Genomic DNA, 16,289 nt, shown 5'->3' with positions numbered 1-16,289 from the left:
ATATATAAAATATACATAATGAAATTTATTTTAAAAATTAATCTGAAATTTTTTTCTAAATTTGCATTAACAGGGAACATGGATGTGATTTTCAGAGACATTTAGTTTCCATTAATAATCTTAATGAATGTAATAATGTAAAAATATACAGTTTCAAATTTACAGCAGGTACTATTTTCAGGTATTATGTTCCAATAAATTGAAAAATATGTAAGAAATGGATAAATTTCTAGATACGTGTGATTCACCAAAACTCACCAAAGAGAACAAAGAGGATATAGAAAACCTAAAGAGACCAATAAAAATGATGGATTTATTAGCTGAATTTTACTAGTTGATTAAAGAATTAATTTCAAGTCTCCTTAAATTAGTCCATGAAATTGAGAGAAAAGGAATGCTTCCAAAAACATTCTAGGAAGCCTGTATCACCCTGATTAAAAAACTGAATAAGAACACTTTAAGAAAACTATAAACGAACATATTTGATGAATATAGATGCAAAAATCCTCAATAAAATATTAGAAAATAGAAAGAGACTTCCCCAACACATTTGTTATGGTTTAGATGTGGGGTGTCTGACCTAACTTGTATGAGACAATGCAAGAAAAGATTAGAGGTGGGAAATTGGGTTATAAGAGCCTTAATTTCATTCATTAGTCCATTAATCAACTAATAGTAATTAACTGGGTGGTAACTGTAGGCAGGCAGGGTGTATCTGGAACAGGCAGGCCATTGGGAGCATGCCTTTAGGGTATATACTTTGTCTCTGGTGAGCAGAGCTTAGTCTTTCTCTGCTTTTTTGTGGTCAGGTCCTGACTGCTTTCCCCTACCATGCAGAGCAGCCATTAGCCATCTATGGATTGAGACCTCTGAAACTGTATTAAAGAAACTTCTACTCCTCTAAAATTGTTCTTGTCAGGTCTTTTGGTTACAGCAGCGAAAAAGCTTACTAAACCAACATTAAAAAAAAATCATACACCATAATCAAGTTGACTGCAGCCCAGAGGTGCAATACAATGCTGGCTCAATGTAAGCAAATCAATAAATGCCATACTCCACACAAATAGAAACAAGGACAAAAAAAGAAAGAAAAAGAAAAAAAAAAGGATAATCTCAATAGATGGACAAAATATATCCACTATTTATGATAAAAACCTTGAAGAAAGTAGGGATACAAGAAACTTGCCTGAATACAATAAAGGCTATGCATAACAAACACAAAGTCAACATCATATTAAATGGGGAAAAATGTAAACTATTTTCTCTAAAATTGGGAACAAGTTAAGAATAGCCATTCTCACATTCCTATTCAATATAGGAGTTGACATTTTAGAAAACTTACTCAAGATAAAGAAATAAAAGGAATACAGATAGGAAAGGAAGAAGTCAAATCATGTCTATTTGCAGGTTATTGATTCTGTAGTTAGAAGACTAAAAGTTTTACCAAAAGTTTCCAGGATATTACTAACACTTTCATCTTTGCTCTGTCATGGTTCCATCTAGGAGCACCCTAGATAATGAGGTGGGAAGATGACATATTGAAGATGGAAATCCTTCTCCTGGGATTCAGTGACCATCCAGAACTTTTGAGTCTTCTTTTTGCTGTGTTCTTTTCCACCTACTCTGCACCCTGATGGGGAATCTTGGAATGATTTACTAATCACCACCAGTTCCCACTTGCCTGTCCCAATGTACCTTTTCATCTGCATACTGTTCTTTATTGGTGCATGTTACTCTTCTATCATTGCCCTTGAATTACTGTGGGCTTGATTTCTGATATGAAAACCATTTGTTTCACTAGCTATACTGCAGAGTTATAATTTTTCTGTTCAATCCTTCTTCTTGGCCACGTGGCTTATGACAGGTACATAGCAATCAGCAACCCACTGCTTAATACTATTATTATCTCCAAGAGGTCTGTTGCAAGATTGTGCTCAGAGCACTTTGTTGGTGTGTGTGGGATTCAATTCTGACACTGGCATGTTTGATATCATTCTTGTGGTCTTTGCTAGCTTGGTAGAGGCAGTCTGTTTTCTAACAGTTCTCCTCTCCTGTTCCTGCATTTTGGCAGCCATCCTTAGAACAGATTCAGCAGAGGCCAGAAGGAAAGGCTTCTCCTCCTGTACTTCCCACCTAATAGTGGCCACTCTCTACCATGGCTCCCTGATCTTCATTTATTTGTGGCCCAGGACAGGTCATTCACTGGATATTAACAAAGTGACCTCTGTGTTTTATAAGTTGATTATCCCTATGCTGAAGCCCTTAATATAAAATCTAAGGAACAAAGATGCAAATAATTCCTATAAAAATAATCATTAAGATTACTCTCCTTTGATAAAAGGAATCAGTCTTGTAATTTTCAAACATACCTATTCTTTGACATTTTTTCTGTCTGTTGCAAATGTCAATTTAATAAGGATATTTCTCTAATCTGTGGATAATGAAAGTTCCACAAAAGAAAAGGCCAGAGCCCAACAGTGGAGCTAGACTCTCATTTTATTTATATCATCACTATCTGTTATTTCGCAGTTGAAATTTTTAATATTTATTTCAGGTGAAGATTTACCTTTTCTTACACTCTTGTGTCTATTATTCTAACACATTTTCTGTTCTTACTATTTAACTTTTTTCACAATTTCTGTCAAAAATGAAAAAGTCACTGAAACAAAAATGATGCTCCTTTTGTGAAAGACAATTGATGACAGTAACAAAGATTATTTGCCAATTAATTTTGATTTTCATGTAAATATGTGTTTACCTATCCAAATTTCACTCATTCTAAAAAGACTCATTATATATTGTTGTCAAAATTTTATTCTGAATCCTCCTTTACAATCACAGGGTAGTTTGTACTCTAAATCATATAAGAATCATAGGTGTACTTCTTTGAGTACTCTATTCTCATTATTTTGTGTCTTAAAGTTATTTATGTCTGTGTTCTATTTTCCTACAAAATTATTTATTAATTTTGATTCATTGCTTTTTATCTTTTGCATTTGTATCACAGTGTCTTCCCAGTGAATATTCTGAGTAAATTTTATGAAATATATACAGGTTTACTATTGATTGTTTTCAGTTCTTATCATATACATCTGACTTGCAAAAAAATAGTTATTTCTTTTACAATATTTTTGGTTTATTCTCCACAGTGGTACCATATATGCTTGGATACCCATTACAAGTTATTATCAAGTAGAATGTCTAAAAAATAGGTAAATTTTTAGCAAATTTCTGTATATAGAATATGATAAAGTCTGGTTCTTAGACTGTTTCCTCAAAAGTCTAATGGGTCTGAAATTTCTTGATCTATGAAGTACAAAGAAAAAGTTTCTGAGGGATGCTCTACTGTTAGGGTCAGGACTGGGAAATGAAGCCTGGAACTGGTGGTTTATGGCTTAGTTGACTACTGGAAATGACCTTTATAGAAAGTGTGAATGAAAATTCAAGAAAAAAAAGTTAAATCTGAAGATGAGGTTAAATAATTAGAAAGTGGATAAGCTAAGAGGAAGACTTTCTGACAGGGGAAATGTATGGTGGATTGTAACTTACGGCCACAGTTTTACTCACTACAGTGAGATGCATTTTTGTAAAAAATAATTTATCCATAAAGATCAGTAAGACTATGGCATTTTGAGACTGAAGAGAACTACGCACTTCAACCTGAGTCCTTAGCAGTAAATATTCTTTGAAATGCATGGATGTGTCACAGTAAATGGCTATTGATTCTTAATAGCTGCCATTTCAGCAACAGCCTTTAGGATCAGCCCCACGGGGTATAACATAGAATGAATTGCTCTGGGATTAATTATCTAAATTTCTTGGAAATATGGAGTCTGGGACTGGATTTCTTAATGCAGTTTTAGGCCCCTGATCTAAGCAGGATAGAAATGTGCTTGGCAGATGGTCAGCAGAGGTAGCCATGGACAGCCTCTACTCAGCTTTAGCCAGGAGCAAAGGCAGAGTTAAGAAAAATAGGTCATGAGGAGGATACGGAGAGAGCTGCACACATGATGGAAACAAGACTCTGAAGCCGGATTCTGACCAGCTAAGGGAGCAGGCTCTATCCAGCACAGGAGACAGACCCTAGAGAACATCTCATGACGTGGTTCTATCAGCAACACCATCCTTTCTTGGAGCACTAGAAGATCAGTTCCTGAGCACTACTCAGTAGACTCTTAGAGACTGTCTAGAACGATATCATATGTATGTCTACTACTATCTTTACATATGTAACTGATAAATATGAATATACAGATACAATCATAGAATGTGTATATAAAACCCCTGTTTAACAGATGAAAAATCTAAGACCTGAAAGTAGACACATAACCACCAAGTAATGAGAGCACAAAGATCTGAAACCAATACCTGGCTCACTTTAAGGTCCAAATTTTATTCTTAAATTCTCTCGTGTTTTTATCATTTTTAACAATTAAAACAAAACAAAAAAGTCAAAAAATAAGGACTATTATATCTCTGATTTTAAAAGAAAAGCTGACAAAAAATATATGAGAAACATGTAGCAAAAGGAATTCACAATGTGTTTGCTTTTTATACATGCCAATATATTTAATATGTTTTCAAAAAATTACATTGAGTTGGGAAACTGAGCAATGATTGAGAGCTCCTGATAAGTAATATATTCCATAAACAATAAGTGTGCTGAGATTATAGAGACAAGCATATATTGAAAAGATAGGACATTATTTTTTGTTTCTTTTAAATTATTCAGCCAGTAATACTAGACATACACCCTGAGAAAATTACATATTTTTTTAAAAATTGGTCTATTCCTATAAATTTAAAAGTAATAGTTTTAGCACATCTTATAAGCAAAATGATGTATAAAAGTAGGGAAGAGAATTTGAATGAAAAACTTGCATAAACTCAATCTTCCTTTTATAACAACAACCTGAAATAAGACAAATACTCTTGAAAGCTTGAAATTCTGTGATATTTTCCATCACCAGATTAACCAATGAGTGATAACATTTAGAACAACATTTGCTACCAATTAATTTAGCTATTAGAATATTTATAGTATTTTCTGATATTCAACCACTCTTAAATGACAATTATTAACATTGTTTATAATAGAGTTTCAGTTTATTTTAAAGACACAGAAAGAATCAATATAAATCATCTAAAGGAAATAATAATGCTATGTTTTTTTTTTTCCCAGAGAGCCTATATTTAATTCTTCTTCCTTACAACTTAAACTGTACCAATTGGTCATTACCATTGTGATAATTTTAACTAACAATAATATATTATAAAATGCTATGAACCCACTGAGACAGAAGGAGGCTCCCTTTCCAGATACCTTTGGAGAATGTCCTGGTCTTAAATCTCTGGCTTCCAGCTGTGCATCACCACATCTGTCCTCTAGTCTGAGGACAAAAAGGGATGTCCACTCCTATGCCCAGACTTCAAGGGGAAAAAAAGGCTGGAGTTTCTGGTGCAGGGGTTATTAATGCTAATTGAGGCAGCCTGAAGAAGTGTGGATGTGAAGTAAAAAGTTCTGTACATTAAATGCCCTCTTTTGCTGATAATTTCCTTCAGTTTAAGCAGAAGGCAAGAGGTGTGAAGAGATTTGCTCTAAAACAAAATAGTTCATGAAAAGTGAGGAAGGGATAACCTTTAAATTTACAAATACTCCTTTTTGCATTTATTTTGCAGGAGACACTGCTTGGTTTATTCAGTAACTGTTTTCAAATGGCTCTCTGAAGCCAAACATCCCAAACAACAGAGCCAAAAATAATGGGAAAGGAACCAGACAAGAACACTGCCTTAATAAACTGTGTCTAGTGTGCTCCCTCTTTTTCACTCTTAAGTATTTATTTACTATTTAGTTATTCTAAGTGTTATGATGGAAAGTTATAGAAAGACATTAATGCTGAGGAAGGAAAAACAAAGACTGGGTTTTACTCTCTCAATTTTCTTCCAGTGTGTCAACTGTGTCCACTAAACCCATATTTGAAGTTGAAAGCTTAAGGAGGGTGTGTTGAATTAGCAAGGCATCTTTCTGGCTCAAACATCAACAAGGTGGGAGACATAAAGGACCCTTTATGCAAAACACCTCAGTGATGTTCTTTTGCTCTTCACTTAAAACAGGAAGACCAATAATTACAGCTACTTAATCTCAATTTCGTCACAATAGAAACTATTGGAAAATATTTCGAAAGTTGTATCAGTAAGAACCTATGCATTTATGTTTTATTCTCAAAATCTGTTGATGTTTTCTGGGTGTGAAACATGAATTCACCCAGAACACAAGTTAGTGCTGATAGCTTTGCTCAGAGCACCCTTTACATCCTTATTTCTTAAGCTGTAGATCAGCGGGTTCAACATGGGGATAACAACTGTGTAGAAAACAGAGGCCATTTTATCTGTGTCCATTGAGTAACTCGAGCTGGGTCGAAAATACATGAACAGGAGTGTGCCATGAAATATGGCCACAGCTATAAGGTGAGAGGCACATGTGGAGAAGGCTTTGCGTCTGCCCTCAGCTGAGTTCATCCTAAAGATAGTCGTGATGATGTAGCTGTAGGAGAGGAGGACAGTGACAATGCTGAGTCCTACAACACAGCCAATGAAGGTGAACATCACTATCTCATTGATGGAGGTATCTGAGCAAGAGAGGGCTAGCAAGGGTGGGTTGTCACAGAAAAAGTGATTGATGACATTTGAATTGCAGAAGGACAATCGAAATGTCAAGCAAGTGTGGATTGCTGAGTCTACCAAGCCTACAAGGTAGGCAATTGCCACTAGCTGGGTACAGATCCTCCTGGACATTGCGATTGTATAAAGAAGTGGATTGCAGATGGCAACATAACGATCATAGGCCATGACAGCCAACATGAGACATTCCACATCTGCAAAGGCACCAAAAAAATACATTTGGATGGCACATAAATCATATGGAATTTCCTTTTGCTCAGATAAGAAATCAGCCAGCATCTTTGGAGAGACAGTGGAAGAATAGCAGATGTCACAGAAAGACAGATTGCTCAGGAAAAAATACATGGGTGTGTGAAGTCTGGGGTCTACCTTGATCAGCAAGATCATCCCTAGATTGGAAATCAAGGTTATGCCATAAACAAGGAAGAAGAACACAAAGAGCCCCTTTTGCACATCCTGTCTGCCAGATAGTCCCAAGAAGATGAACTCAGTAAACACAGTGAAGTTCTCAACTGCCATTGCTCATATCTGGAAATTCCTGTATATGTAAAAACAAAGTGAAAGTGGAGGTCATCACAGTCTTTCCTTAGTACTAGTTAATCTCCTGGCTCACTCTATCTTCTTTCTCTCTCTCCCTTCCTCCCCCCCTCCCTCCCTCCCTCCATTCCTTCCTTCCTTCCTTCCTTCCTTCCTTCCTTCCTTCCTTCCTTCTTTCCTTCCTTCTTTCCGGTAATCATAGAAGAAAGAATGCTACAGTTCTTTAAGATAAGTTTTCTCTACTGGAAATATTCCATTTTAATATAAATCAAGAGAATAATGGTACCTCTTATAATTATCTTACTCTGTACAAAGTTTATAACATTCTTTCATCTAAATTATGCCTGGTGTTTATGAAAATCTATGTAGTCCTTGGAAATAAGTTATTATTTCTTTCTATAGATTAATAAGTTGATGTACTTATAATTTAATGTAATAGTTCCTACAATTAGTTGGTCCAGATATTCACATTTTCTGAGGAGACTATTGTTGATTTCAAATTTGTAGAAAACTCTTCATCCTGTAAGAAAGAATTTTAGTTATATGAAAATGGAAATAAAGTATATATCCCATTCTTGTTCCCTCATTATCTTGGATACCTGGGCAAGCAGCAATTAGCCTTACACTAGCTTTCTACCTCTCCTTTAACTTCTTAGTGCTATTTAGCTGCTATCATATGTCTATATGCTATTGTCACTGGGAAGAAGATAGTGTGTAGATGAGGACTCACTAGGGTAGGAAGATTAGTTGTTTCTGGAGAAGTAGATAGTCTGGGCTTCATGAGCAGTAAACTAACATAGGTAAAAGAAAACATGCCAGAGTGCACCATTTTTCCCTTTGAAAGAATCTCTGGCTGAGATTCTAAAGGCATTGTGAACTTAATTGCAGAGACATTGGTAGGTCAGTTTTCACACTGTCTTGTGATAATTAGGTTTTGTTTTCTATACTCAGGGGTTCTCATCTTCAACAAAAATAATGTCAGAATAAACATACTTTGCATACAAATAAATATTGTGATATTATGCTTTTCTTTCTATTTGCATACATTAATTTATTTAATCTCTTCTACTAATCTCTTCTACTACTATAATTAAATAAATTAATGTATGCAAATAGAAAGAAAAGCATAATATCACAATATTTATATCTAATTTTTTTTATATCTAATTTTCATATCATAAAACATCTACTCATAAGTAAAATTATGCATATATAATTTATCAAATTATAAAATTTAAAATTTTTATTTAAAAAGCCAATGGAATTCTAGGTCCCACTGTCATTTGGTCGAAACTAATTGTACATCTTATAATAACATTCCTGTGACCTTAGACCAGTGCAGATATAAGAAAAGTGGAGTTGAAGGTAAATGAAGAAAAATGAAGAAGTTGAAACCTTACCAGGAGTACAATGGTCAATGTGCAGGTCTCTGTATCTCAGCATAAGCTCTTTTAAATATTTACCACTATTTAAAGATCTCTAAAAGCAGTGATTTTCTTTGTAATATTAAAAGATTTTAAAATACATAAAGTGTAGGTAAGAGGTTAAATGACAAATGATATCAATACCTCTATACCATGATAGCATTTAGTGTATTCTCTACTATCTTTGTATTATTTAAAATGCTAAATAAGTAAAGTAATTAAAGTAAATGTTTGCATCAAGTTTCATAGTCTTCTTTTGTTATATAACAATTTTATTTCAAAAGTATTTCAAAAAAACTAAAGCAATATACAAGTCAGAACAAAAGTAAAATAAAAAAAAAAAATTCAGGACCTATTTCAGAGCTATTGACCTGGTAACTGGATGCACCTATACCTTCCCAAGAATAGTCATTGTCTTAAGATTGCCCGGGATTTTAAACATCTCTGTGTTTGACCCCTGGGTGCTGAGCACTTGATCCCTTGGGAATAAGTTTAGCATCTGATATTTTAAACAAGTAAGGTAAACGGGGAAAAAAATGCAAACTTGTATTTATTTTTTTAAATATCTTACTTTTTTATCCAGTTTAATTCCCAATATCATGTCATGAACTACTAAAGTGACTGCAGTCAACCAGCATTCCATACCTCAGTGTGCCAGTTTATTTGTTTTAATGACATAAATGTAAAACAAATGAATATCAAATGCTTATATGGACACACATGCACAAATACTCTTCATCAAACACATTCAAAAGATAGTTTGATGCAGGGTGTGGTGGCGCACTCCTGTAATCCCAGTGGCTTGGAAGGCTGAGACAGGAGGATCATGAGTTTAAAGCCAGCCTCAACAAAAGCAAGGCACTAAGCAACTCAGTGGGACCTTGTCTTTAAATAAAATACAAAATAGAGTTGAGTATGCATCTCAGTGGTCAAGTGCCCCTGAGTTTAGTACCTGGTACCTAAAAAAAATTAATAAAGAAATAATTTTACAAAGGGAGCAAAAATGAACAGTTTTCACACTGTCTTGTGATAATTAGGTTTTGTTTTCTATACTCAGGGGTTCTCATCTTCAACAAAAATAATGTCAGAATAAACATACTTTGCATACAAATAAATGTTGTGATATTATGCTTTTCTTTCTATTTGCATACATTAATTTATTTAATCTCTTCTACTAATGGCCATTTTTTATATCTAATTTTCATATCATAAAACATCTACTCATAAGTAAAATTATGCATATATAATTTATCATGTGCAAAGGTTATTTTAAAACACATATTCTAAGAAATACCCTATAAGAACAATTAGATTTCACCTTCAAAAGAAAATTTAGACTTCTCAACCTAGTCAGGCATTTTACATTATTTAATTATCACCACAGATTGTCATATATATTAGGCACTAAGTTGTCTAAAACTCATAAGCGATAAGTCAACTTATAGAGTATTGTAGGCATTATTTCACTGAATTCATAGAAATTTCTCATGTTAGATTACTGAAAGAAGCACAAGCATAATTTACTATGTGATATTCAAATGTCTTTGGTTGACGATTTTAAGAAAGTGTGCAGTGACCATGTATATTAACTATATAATGTAAATCTTAATGTAGTTCATGCAATTGCCACAAGTCCTAAGTATGATGAATGTGAAAAATTGCAAAACAGTAAGGGGTACAAGAAGTGCAACAGGTTATGCATACTAATGCTTCAAGTAGTTTCACGTTCCCTCTACAGCCCAACTTGAAGTAATGGTTGTAGGTTTTGTGGTGGTCATTTTTGTTTGTCTTGTTTGTTGATATGGAGCATTTCTTTTGCTTTCCAGAAAGCTAGAATACTCATCAGGTGAAGTTCTGTCACATCTGAGTATTTTAGTCTTTGGAAAAGTGATTCTTAGTGATAATTTTTAATGTCTCTTGATATTTCATTTTTTGAATGATGATTTCAACAGTAAAATACCAAATGTATTCCTCTGAGAGATACTATTGAGACAAAAAGCAAATCTAAATAATTGCCAGTAATTTTCCACCAGGTTAGCTCAAGAATGTAATATTTTGTGTTACTCAAGAGCTTTATTAATTCTCTGGTGTACATTTGGAGGAGACATTCAAGGGTATGTGTTTTTCTGATTTCTTTTCAAATTCATTATTTTTTTCACTCCTAGTTCTTCCCTATCTGCAGTGATGGCTCACTTTCCTCAGTGTAGAGTCTGGGAAGAATGCAACATTTAGCTTCAGGAACATGGCAGCCCCTCCAGGCTCTGTGCTCCTACTTCTACTTCCCATCAATACAGGAGAACCAGTAATATACTAATATGTTGCTGAAAAACAGTTAATCCAAATTATGTCACAAAGAATTTGTGTATTAATATAGAGTGGCTCAAAAATAAACAGCATCAAGAGTAACTTCAGAAATGGAAATGGAAATGGTCATGTACCAAAATCTAGACAACAAAACAGAGCAGAATCAGCATTTCAGACAGTATCTCTAGGTCCTATCCATAAATTGCTATTCAAAATACTAGCTTCATTTTGGATGTTTTACAAGCCCTATAAAAGTGAAATAATTCCGTTTGTACTCCTAAATGGCAGGATTCTTTAACTCTTTTTATGTTAAATTACTCTATTCTTTTGTATGTGGTGATAGTTTATTTGTTTTCAATGTGCAGCAGCATCTTACCAAATAAACACACCATCCATTATTAATCAAATTGCAAACACTTCTACTGTGATCATTTTTGCACAAGTGTGATTGTGCATCATGCATTCAATCTATTGGGTGTAAAATAAGGAAGAGCATTTTGGGGTAATAAGGTATGTGTATGTTCAGTTATAAAAGACACTGCCAACTAATTTTCCAGTTGAAACTATTATGACTCCTACTGTCACTAAAAGCTGTAGTTGTTATGTATCTTCACAAATGTCTGAAATTAACATCATGAATCATTTTCATTTGATTATTTCATTGGATAAGTTAGAGTTATGTAGTTTTAATTTTTATTCATCTGAGGTCTAGTAGTCTTAAAACCACTTGAGTGATGTGACTGTAAGTCTAAATGAAGAAATGAAAATCAGTTAAAGAGACTTTGGTTAAAAATGCATCTGAATTTTCACAACTCACATTTTCAGCTGATACCAGTGGTCATTGTCCATTTAGGCCATATTACCAGGAGTTACCATGTAGTTCTTTTGTGCAAAGTTGAAGTGACTTATCATTTTTATTATTATTATTTTGATATTTAAAATATCTCTAATAGTCATGATAGGTTTAGATGGCAGCAACACAACAGATATATTGAGGAAAACTGGAGTCCACTGTAAACTACCTCATAGATGATCTGCCAACCCCCCCTCCCCCACTTTTTTAAAATAAAGAGGTGACTGGTGTCTATTGAGGAAGAGTAACTTGATAAATTCTACCTCATAAAATGTTGATGTCTACCTCATAAAATGTTGAGGGAAAGAATGAAATAGGAGGCAGAGAAAGAAAGGAGCCCTGGGCAAAATGTAGTATAAGAGCATGTCCTCAGTTGTATCCTTCCTCCTATTATGTCCTCCTGCCAACAGTTACTACCTATGAGTCAGCTAAAATTATTCATCTATCAAATGGATTAATCTACTGATAACATTGCAGCCCTAATCACTATCTAAAAAGCCACACTTCTGAACCTTTCTGCTTTGGTATCATGTTTTCAAGACATCAGTTTTTTAGGATGATGTTTTTTATTCAAACCACAACAACATTCATGTATCTTAGCTTGTATACTTTTATCAGATAACTAACAATATCGTATAGTTTTGTGTATTTCTTCTAACATGTGACTGTATACCCATTTCCTCACCTACCTTCTTCCAGTTTTGTGGCATAATAAACTTCAGCAGAGTCCAATGGAGTAACTAAACATCAGTGAAGTACAGAAACAATATTTTTACTTCCTGTTTAATTAATTTTCATGCCTTTTTTGATTCATTATCCTAGAATCCACAGTTTTATTTACTTTCTTCCAAACTATAAAATACGTATTTAAGGCACATACCACAATGTCAGTTAATTTTAATTTAATATCTAATAAGGTCTCAAAACGCTATCACATAGGTTGATTTTTTTTTTTTTTTGTGGGAGGGGGGCACCTGGGATTAAACCTAGAGACACTTAACCACTGATTAACCACTGAGCCACATCTCTTTATTGTTTTTTACTTTGAGACTGGGTTGCACTAAATTGCTTAGGGCTTCACAAATTTCCTGCAGCTAATCTGCCTCAGCCTTCCCAGTCACTGGGATTGCCTTAGGTTGATTTTTGTTGTTGTTGTTGTTGTTTGTTTGTTTGTTTTTCCCATTTTGTGTCTTAGTCATGGAGTAGTGCTAGAGTGACAGGAACAAATCATGCTGTCCTTAAGCAGAGAATCTTCACTGTCTCCTAAGGAAGGTGATAGTTTAATGAACAGACTGATGAATGGATCAATGCCTGTAGGAGAGATAATTTATGAATTACAAGATGTACTTAGGGCTGAGAAAGGGAAGAAGAGAACCTCAGTGTAAGTCACTGAGTGAAGTATTTTAGCACAAAACCCTTATCTTTGCAAGTTTGTTTTCCTTAATTTTATTTACATATAGTTGACATGAAATTTTACAAATATACAGGTACGATGTGAGGCTGAGTCATATGCTTACAATGTAATGACAAAATCAGAGCCATGAGTATATTTGACATATATTTTCTTTGAGGCTTAGCACTAAAACTCACTTTTTCTATTTATTTTTAAGTATACAGTACATTTACTTGACTATATTAACCTTAGTATAACATAAGAAATCGTGGTTACAATGGAAATCCAAGAAATTAGTAGAAGGAGAAAGAAAAGCAAAACAAAGATAGTATAAAAATATACAAATGATCCAAATAGATACTGCTCAAAAAAAATAAAAAAAGACATAAAAATTGCCAATAAGTAATGACAACCTGTTCAGCACCACACATCATTAGAGGAATACAAATGAAAACATGTTCCTTTTTATTCCTCAGTGTGGACTTCCTTATCTGTAAAACCCAGTGCTCCTGCCTGCCTAGGATCTCTAATTCTCATCTCCATCTAGAATCTTTTCTTCTCCCCATCACCCCACCAGTGTATGTCTATTGATTGTTCTTTACTAAAAGTCCTCATTTCCAAGAGTATTTTCTTCTTTGCAGTATAGATTTTTGACATTTTGCTTCTTCTTAGGATCCTTTACTTTTTGGCATTATGGTGTTACAAAGTTTCTTGTAAATTATACATGCCTAATCAATCAATGTTGTGAATTTCCAATACATTATAGGATTTATTAACATAAATAATTAGTTATACTTACTAAAGGCACAATAACTAGTAGAAAAAATAAAAATTGTGCATAAAATATACACCAAAAAANTACATTAGCACATTTTACCAAAAATATATATATATATATATATATATATATATATATATATATATATATATATATATATTTGTGTGTCAATGTATATTAATAACATATACTAAAACAAAATTTTATTTTTCAGTTTTTGTAGGGCCTCTTTCACATCCTTGTTACGTAGGCTATAAATCAGAGGGTTCAACATAGGAATAAAAAGGGTATAAAACAGTGAAGTGATTTTGTCTTGATCTAGAGAGTAGGAAGAACTTGGCCGGAAATACATGTAAAGCATGGTGCCTTGGAAAATCGAAACAGCAGTTAGATGGGAGGCACAGGTGGAGAAAGCTTTGAGCCTCCCCTTAGCAGAGCGGATCTTTAAGACTGATGAGATGATGTAGCCATAAGAGACCAGGACTCCACAAATGGTACTCAGTTCAATGAAACCAAAAATGGTGAAGATCACTAACACATTGACCTGTGTGTCTGAGCAGGATATGGATAGGACAGGAGGAATATCACAGAAGAAATGATTAATCTCATTAGACCCACAGAAACACAAGTGGAATGTCAAAGACGTATGTATCAAAGCATCTGTCAGGCCCACCAGGTAAACCCCGACCAGCAGTTGGGAGCACACCTTGCTGGACATGTCTATTGCATAGCTCAAGGGCCTGCTGATGGCCTTGTACCTATCAAAGGCCATCACTGCCAGCAGCATACACTCAGTATCTATGAAGATACAGACAATGAGGAATTGCAGAGCACAACCAAGGAAGGGAATTGATTTGTTCTTGGCAAATATGTCCACCAGCATCTTGGGTCCAACTGCTGTAGAATAGCAGAGATCAGAGAATGAAAGGTGGCTCAGGAAGAAGTACATTGGAGTGTGAAGCTGGGAGTCTGTTCTGATTAAAATGATCATTCCAAGATTTGTGAGGAGGCTAATGAGGTAAACAACTAGAAATGCAGTGAACAGAACAACTTTCATTTCGGGGTTATCAGTGATTCCCAAGAGAAAAAATTCAGTTAATGAGGAGCAGTTTCCAGGATCCATTCTTCTTCATTCTTCTCCTACACTATTAGAAAATTCATCAGGTTAAGATCCAAGTTTTCTGAATAGCCAAAAAAATAACATCTATAAGTCAAAATGAAATTTCTTTCTGTAAGTTATTTTCTGTACAATCAGAAAATATCCCAGACATTTAAAGTTATTATCATATGAAAACAAATTATTTTTTTTTAGAATTGGAAGTTGATAAGCTTTTGTTGTTAATATTTATATAAATCCTGAGATATGTTCCTCTCTGAGCGTCTATCATTCATTCAGTGGATGGTAATAAACTAACATGGTTTTAGTTATAAAATGATATAAAGGAAATACCAAATTTAGAGACAGAAGCCACAAAAGACTGAATATCCAATAACTTCGACAAAGGTATGACATTTATTATATTGTTCAAGAAGCAGGATTGATTTAATTACTAATAGTGATATACCATAAAGTTAATAAAATCATTATGATGACTTTTTTGGTGGTTTTAGGGTTTTTTTTTTTTTTTTTGTAAAATAAAGCACATTTTATGGAACTAGTCTATCACACATCATCACTGATTTACCAATATCGTATAAATACTTTGTATAACTGACCTGGTTCCAAAGGAAAAGACCCTTGAAAAGCCAAAAAGTAGTGATAAAAAGAAGTAGGAGCAACACAACACAACAAATGTTTGTCTTAAATTTGGCTGTTAATTGAGTTTTTCTTTTTTTTTTTTTAATTTTTTTAGTTGTCAATAGACCTTTTTTTTTTTTAGAGAGAGAGAGAGAGAGAGAGAGAGAGAGAGAGAGAGAGAATTTTTTTTAATATTTATTTTTTTAGTTTTCGGCGGACACAACATCTTTGTTTGTATGTGGTGCTGAGGATCCAACCCGGGCTGCATGCATGCCAGGTGAGCGCCCTACCTCTTGAGCCACATCCCCAGCCCCAAATTGAGTTTTTCTTTAAAGTGAAAATAGAAAAACAGTAAATATTTTAGAGTCAGGCTTCTGTTTCTTGTTTTTAGTATGTGCTTATATATGCACATGGTGGGGTGTCTGTCTATCTGCTTATATGTGAAAACTGGAATCTGGGCACTCATATATTAGCTCTTCTAGACATCAATAACATGACATGTGATCCACTCGGGCTTCAATTTACATATATTGGTATTTATAATGTGCTACCTCTATTATTATTTGGTTAAGCTAGTTCAG

General features: G+C 34.1%; 2 protein-coding genes across 2 annotated transcripts; both read right to left on the bottom strand.

Annotated features, from left to right (window-relative positions):
• Window positions 1–4,553: 4,553 nt before the first annotated feature.
• LOC107135317 (olfactory receptor-like protein OLF2) lies at window positions 4,554–7,200 on the bottom strand. The gene has a single exon (XM_015477203.2). It carries the CDS (start codon window positions 7,198–7,200, stop codon window positions 6,262–6,264), a length of 939 nt encoding a protein of 312 aa, XP_015332689.1. The 3' UTR covers window positions 4,554–6,261.
• Window positions 7,201–14,160: 6,960 nt separating this feature from the next.
• Window positions 14,161–15,093, bottom strand: LOC107135316 (olfactory receptor 5W2-like). The gene has a single exon (XM_015477202.1). It carries the CDS (start codon window positions 15,091–15,093, stop codon window positions 14,161–14,163), a length of 933 nt encoding a protein of 310 aa, XP_015332688.1.
• Between the last annotated feature and the right edge of the window lie 1,196 nt (window positions 15,094–16,289).

The sequence above is a fragment of the Marmota marmota genome, unplaced genomic scaffold (assembly GCF_001458135.2).
Source record: "Marmota marmota marmota unplaced genomic scaffold, marMar, whole genome shotgun sequence".
NCBI lineage: Eukaryota > Metazoa > Chordata > Mammalia > Rodentia > Sciuridae > Marmota > Marmota marmota.
Note: the sequence above shows the minus strand (reverse complement) of the source record. Positions and strands in the feature narration are given on the sequence as shown.

Excerpts from the sequence above, each read along its gene's own strand:
- LOC107135317 (XM_015477203.2), bottom strand. The coding sequence starts at position 7,200 with ATGGCAGTTGAGAACTTCACTGTGTTTACTGAGTTCATCTTCTTGGGA.
- LOC107135316 (XM_015477202.1), bottom strand. The coding sequence starts at position 15,093 with ATGGATCCTGGAAACTGCTCCTCATTAACTGAATTTTTTCTCTTGGGA.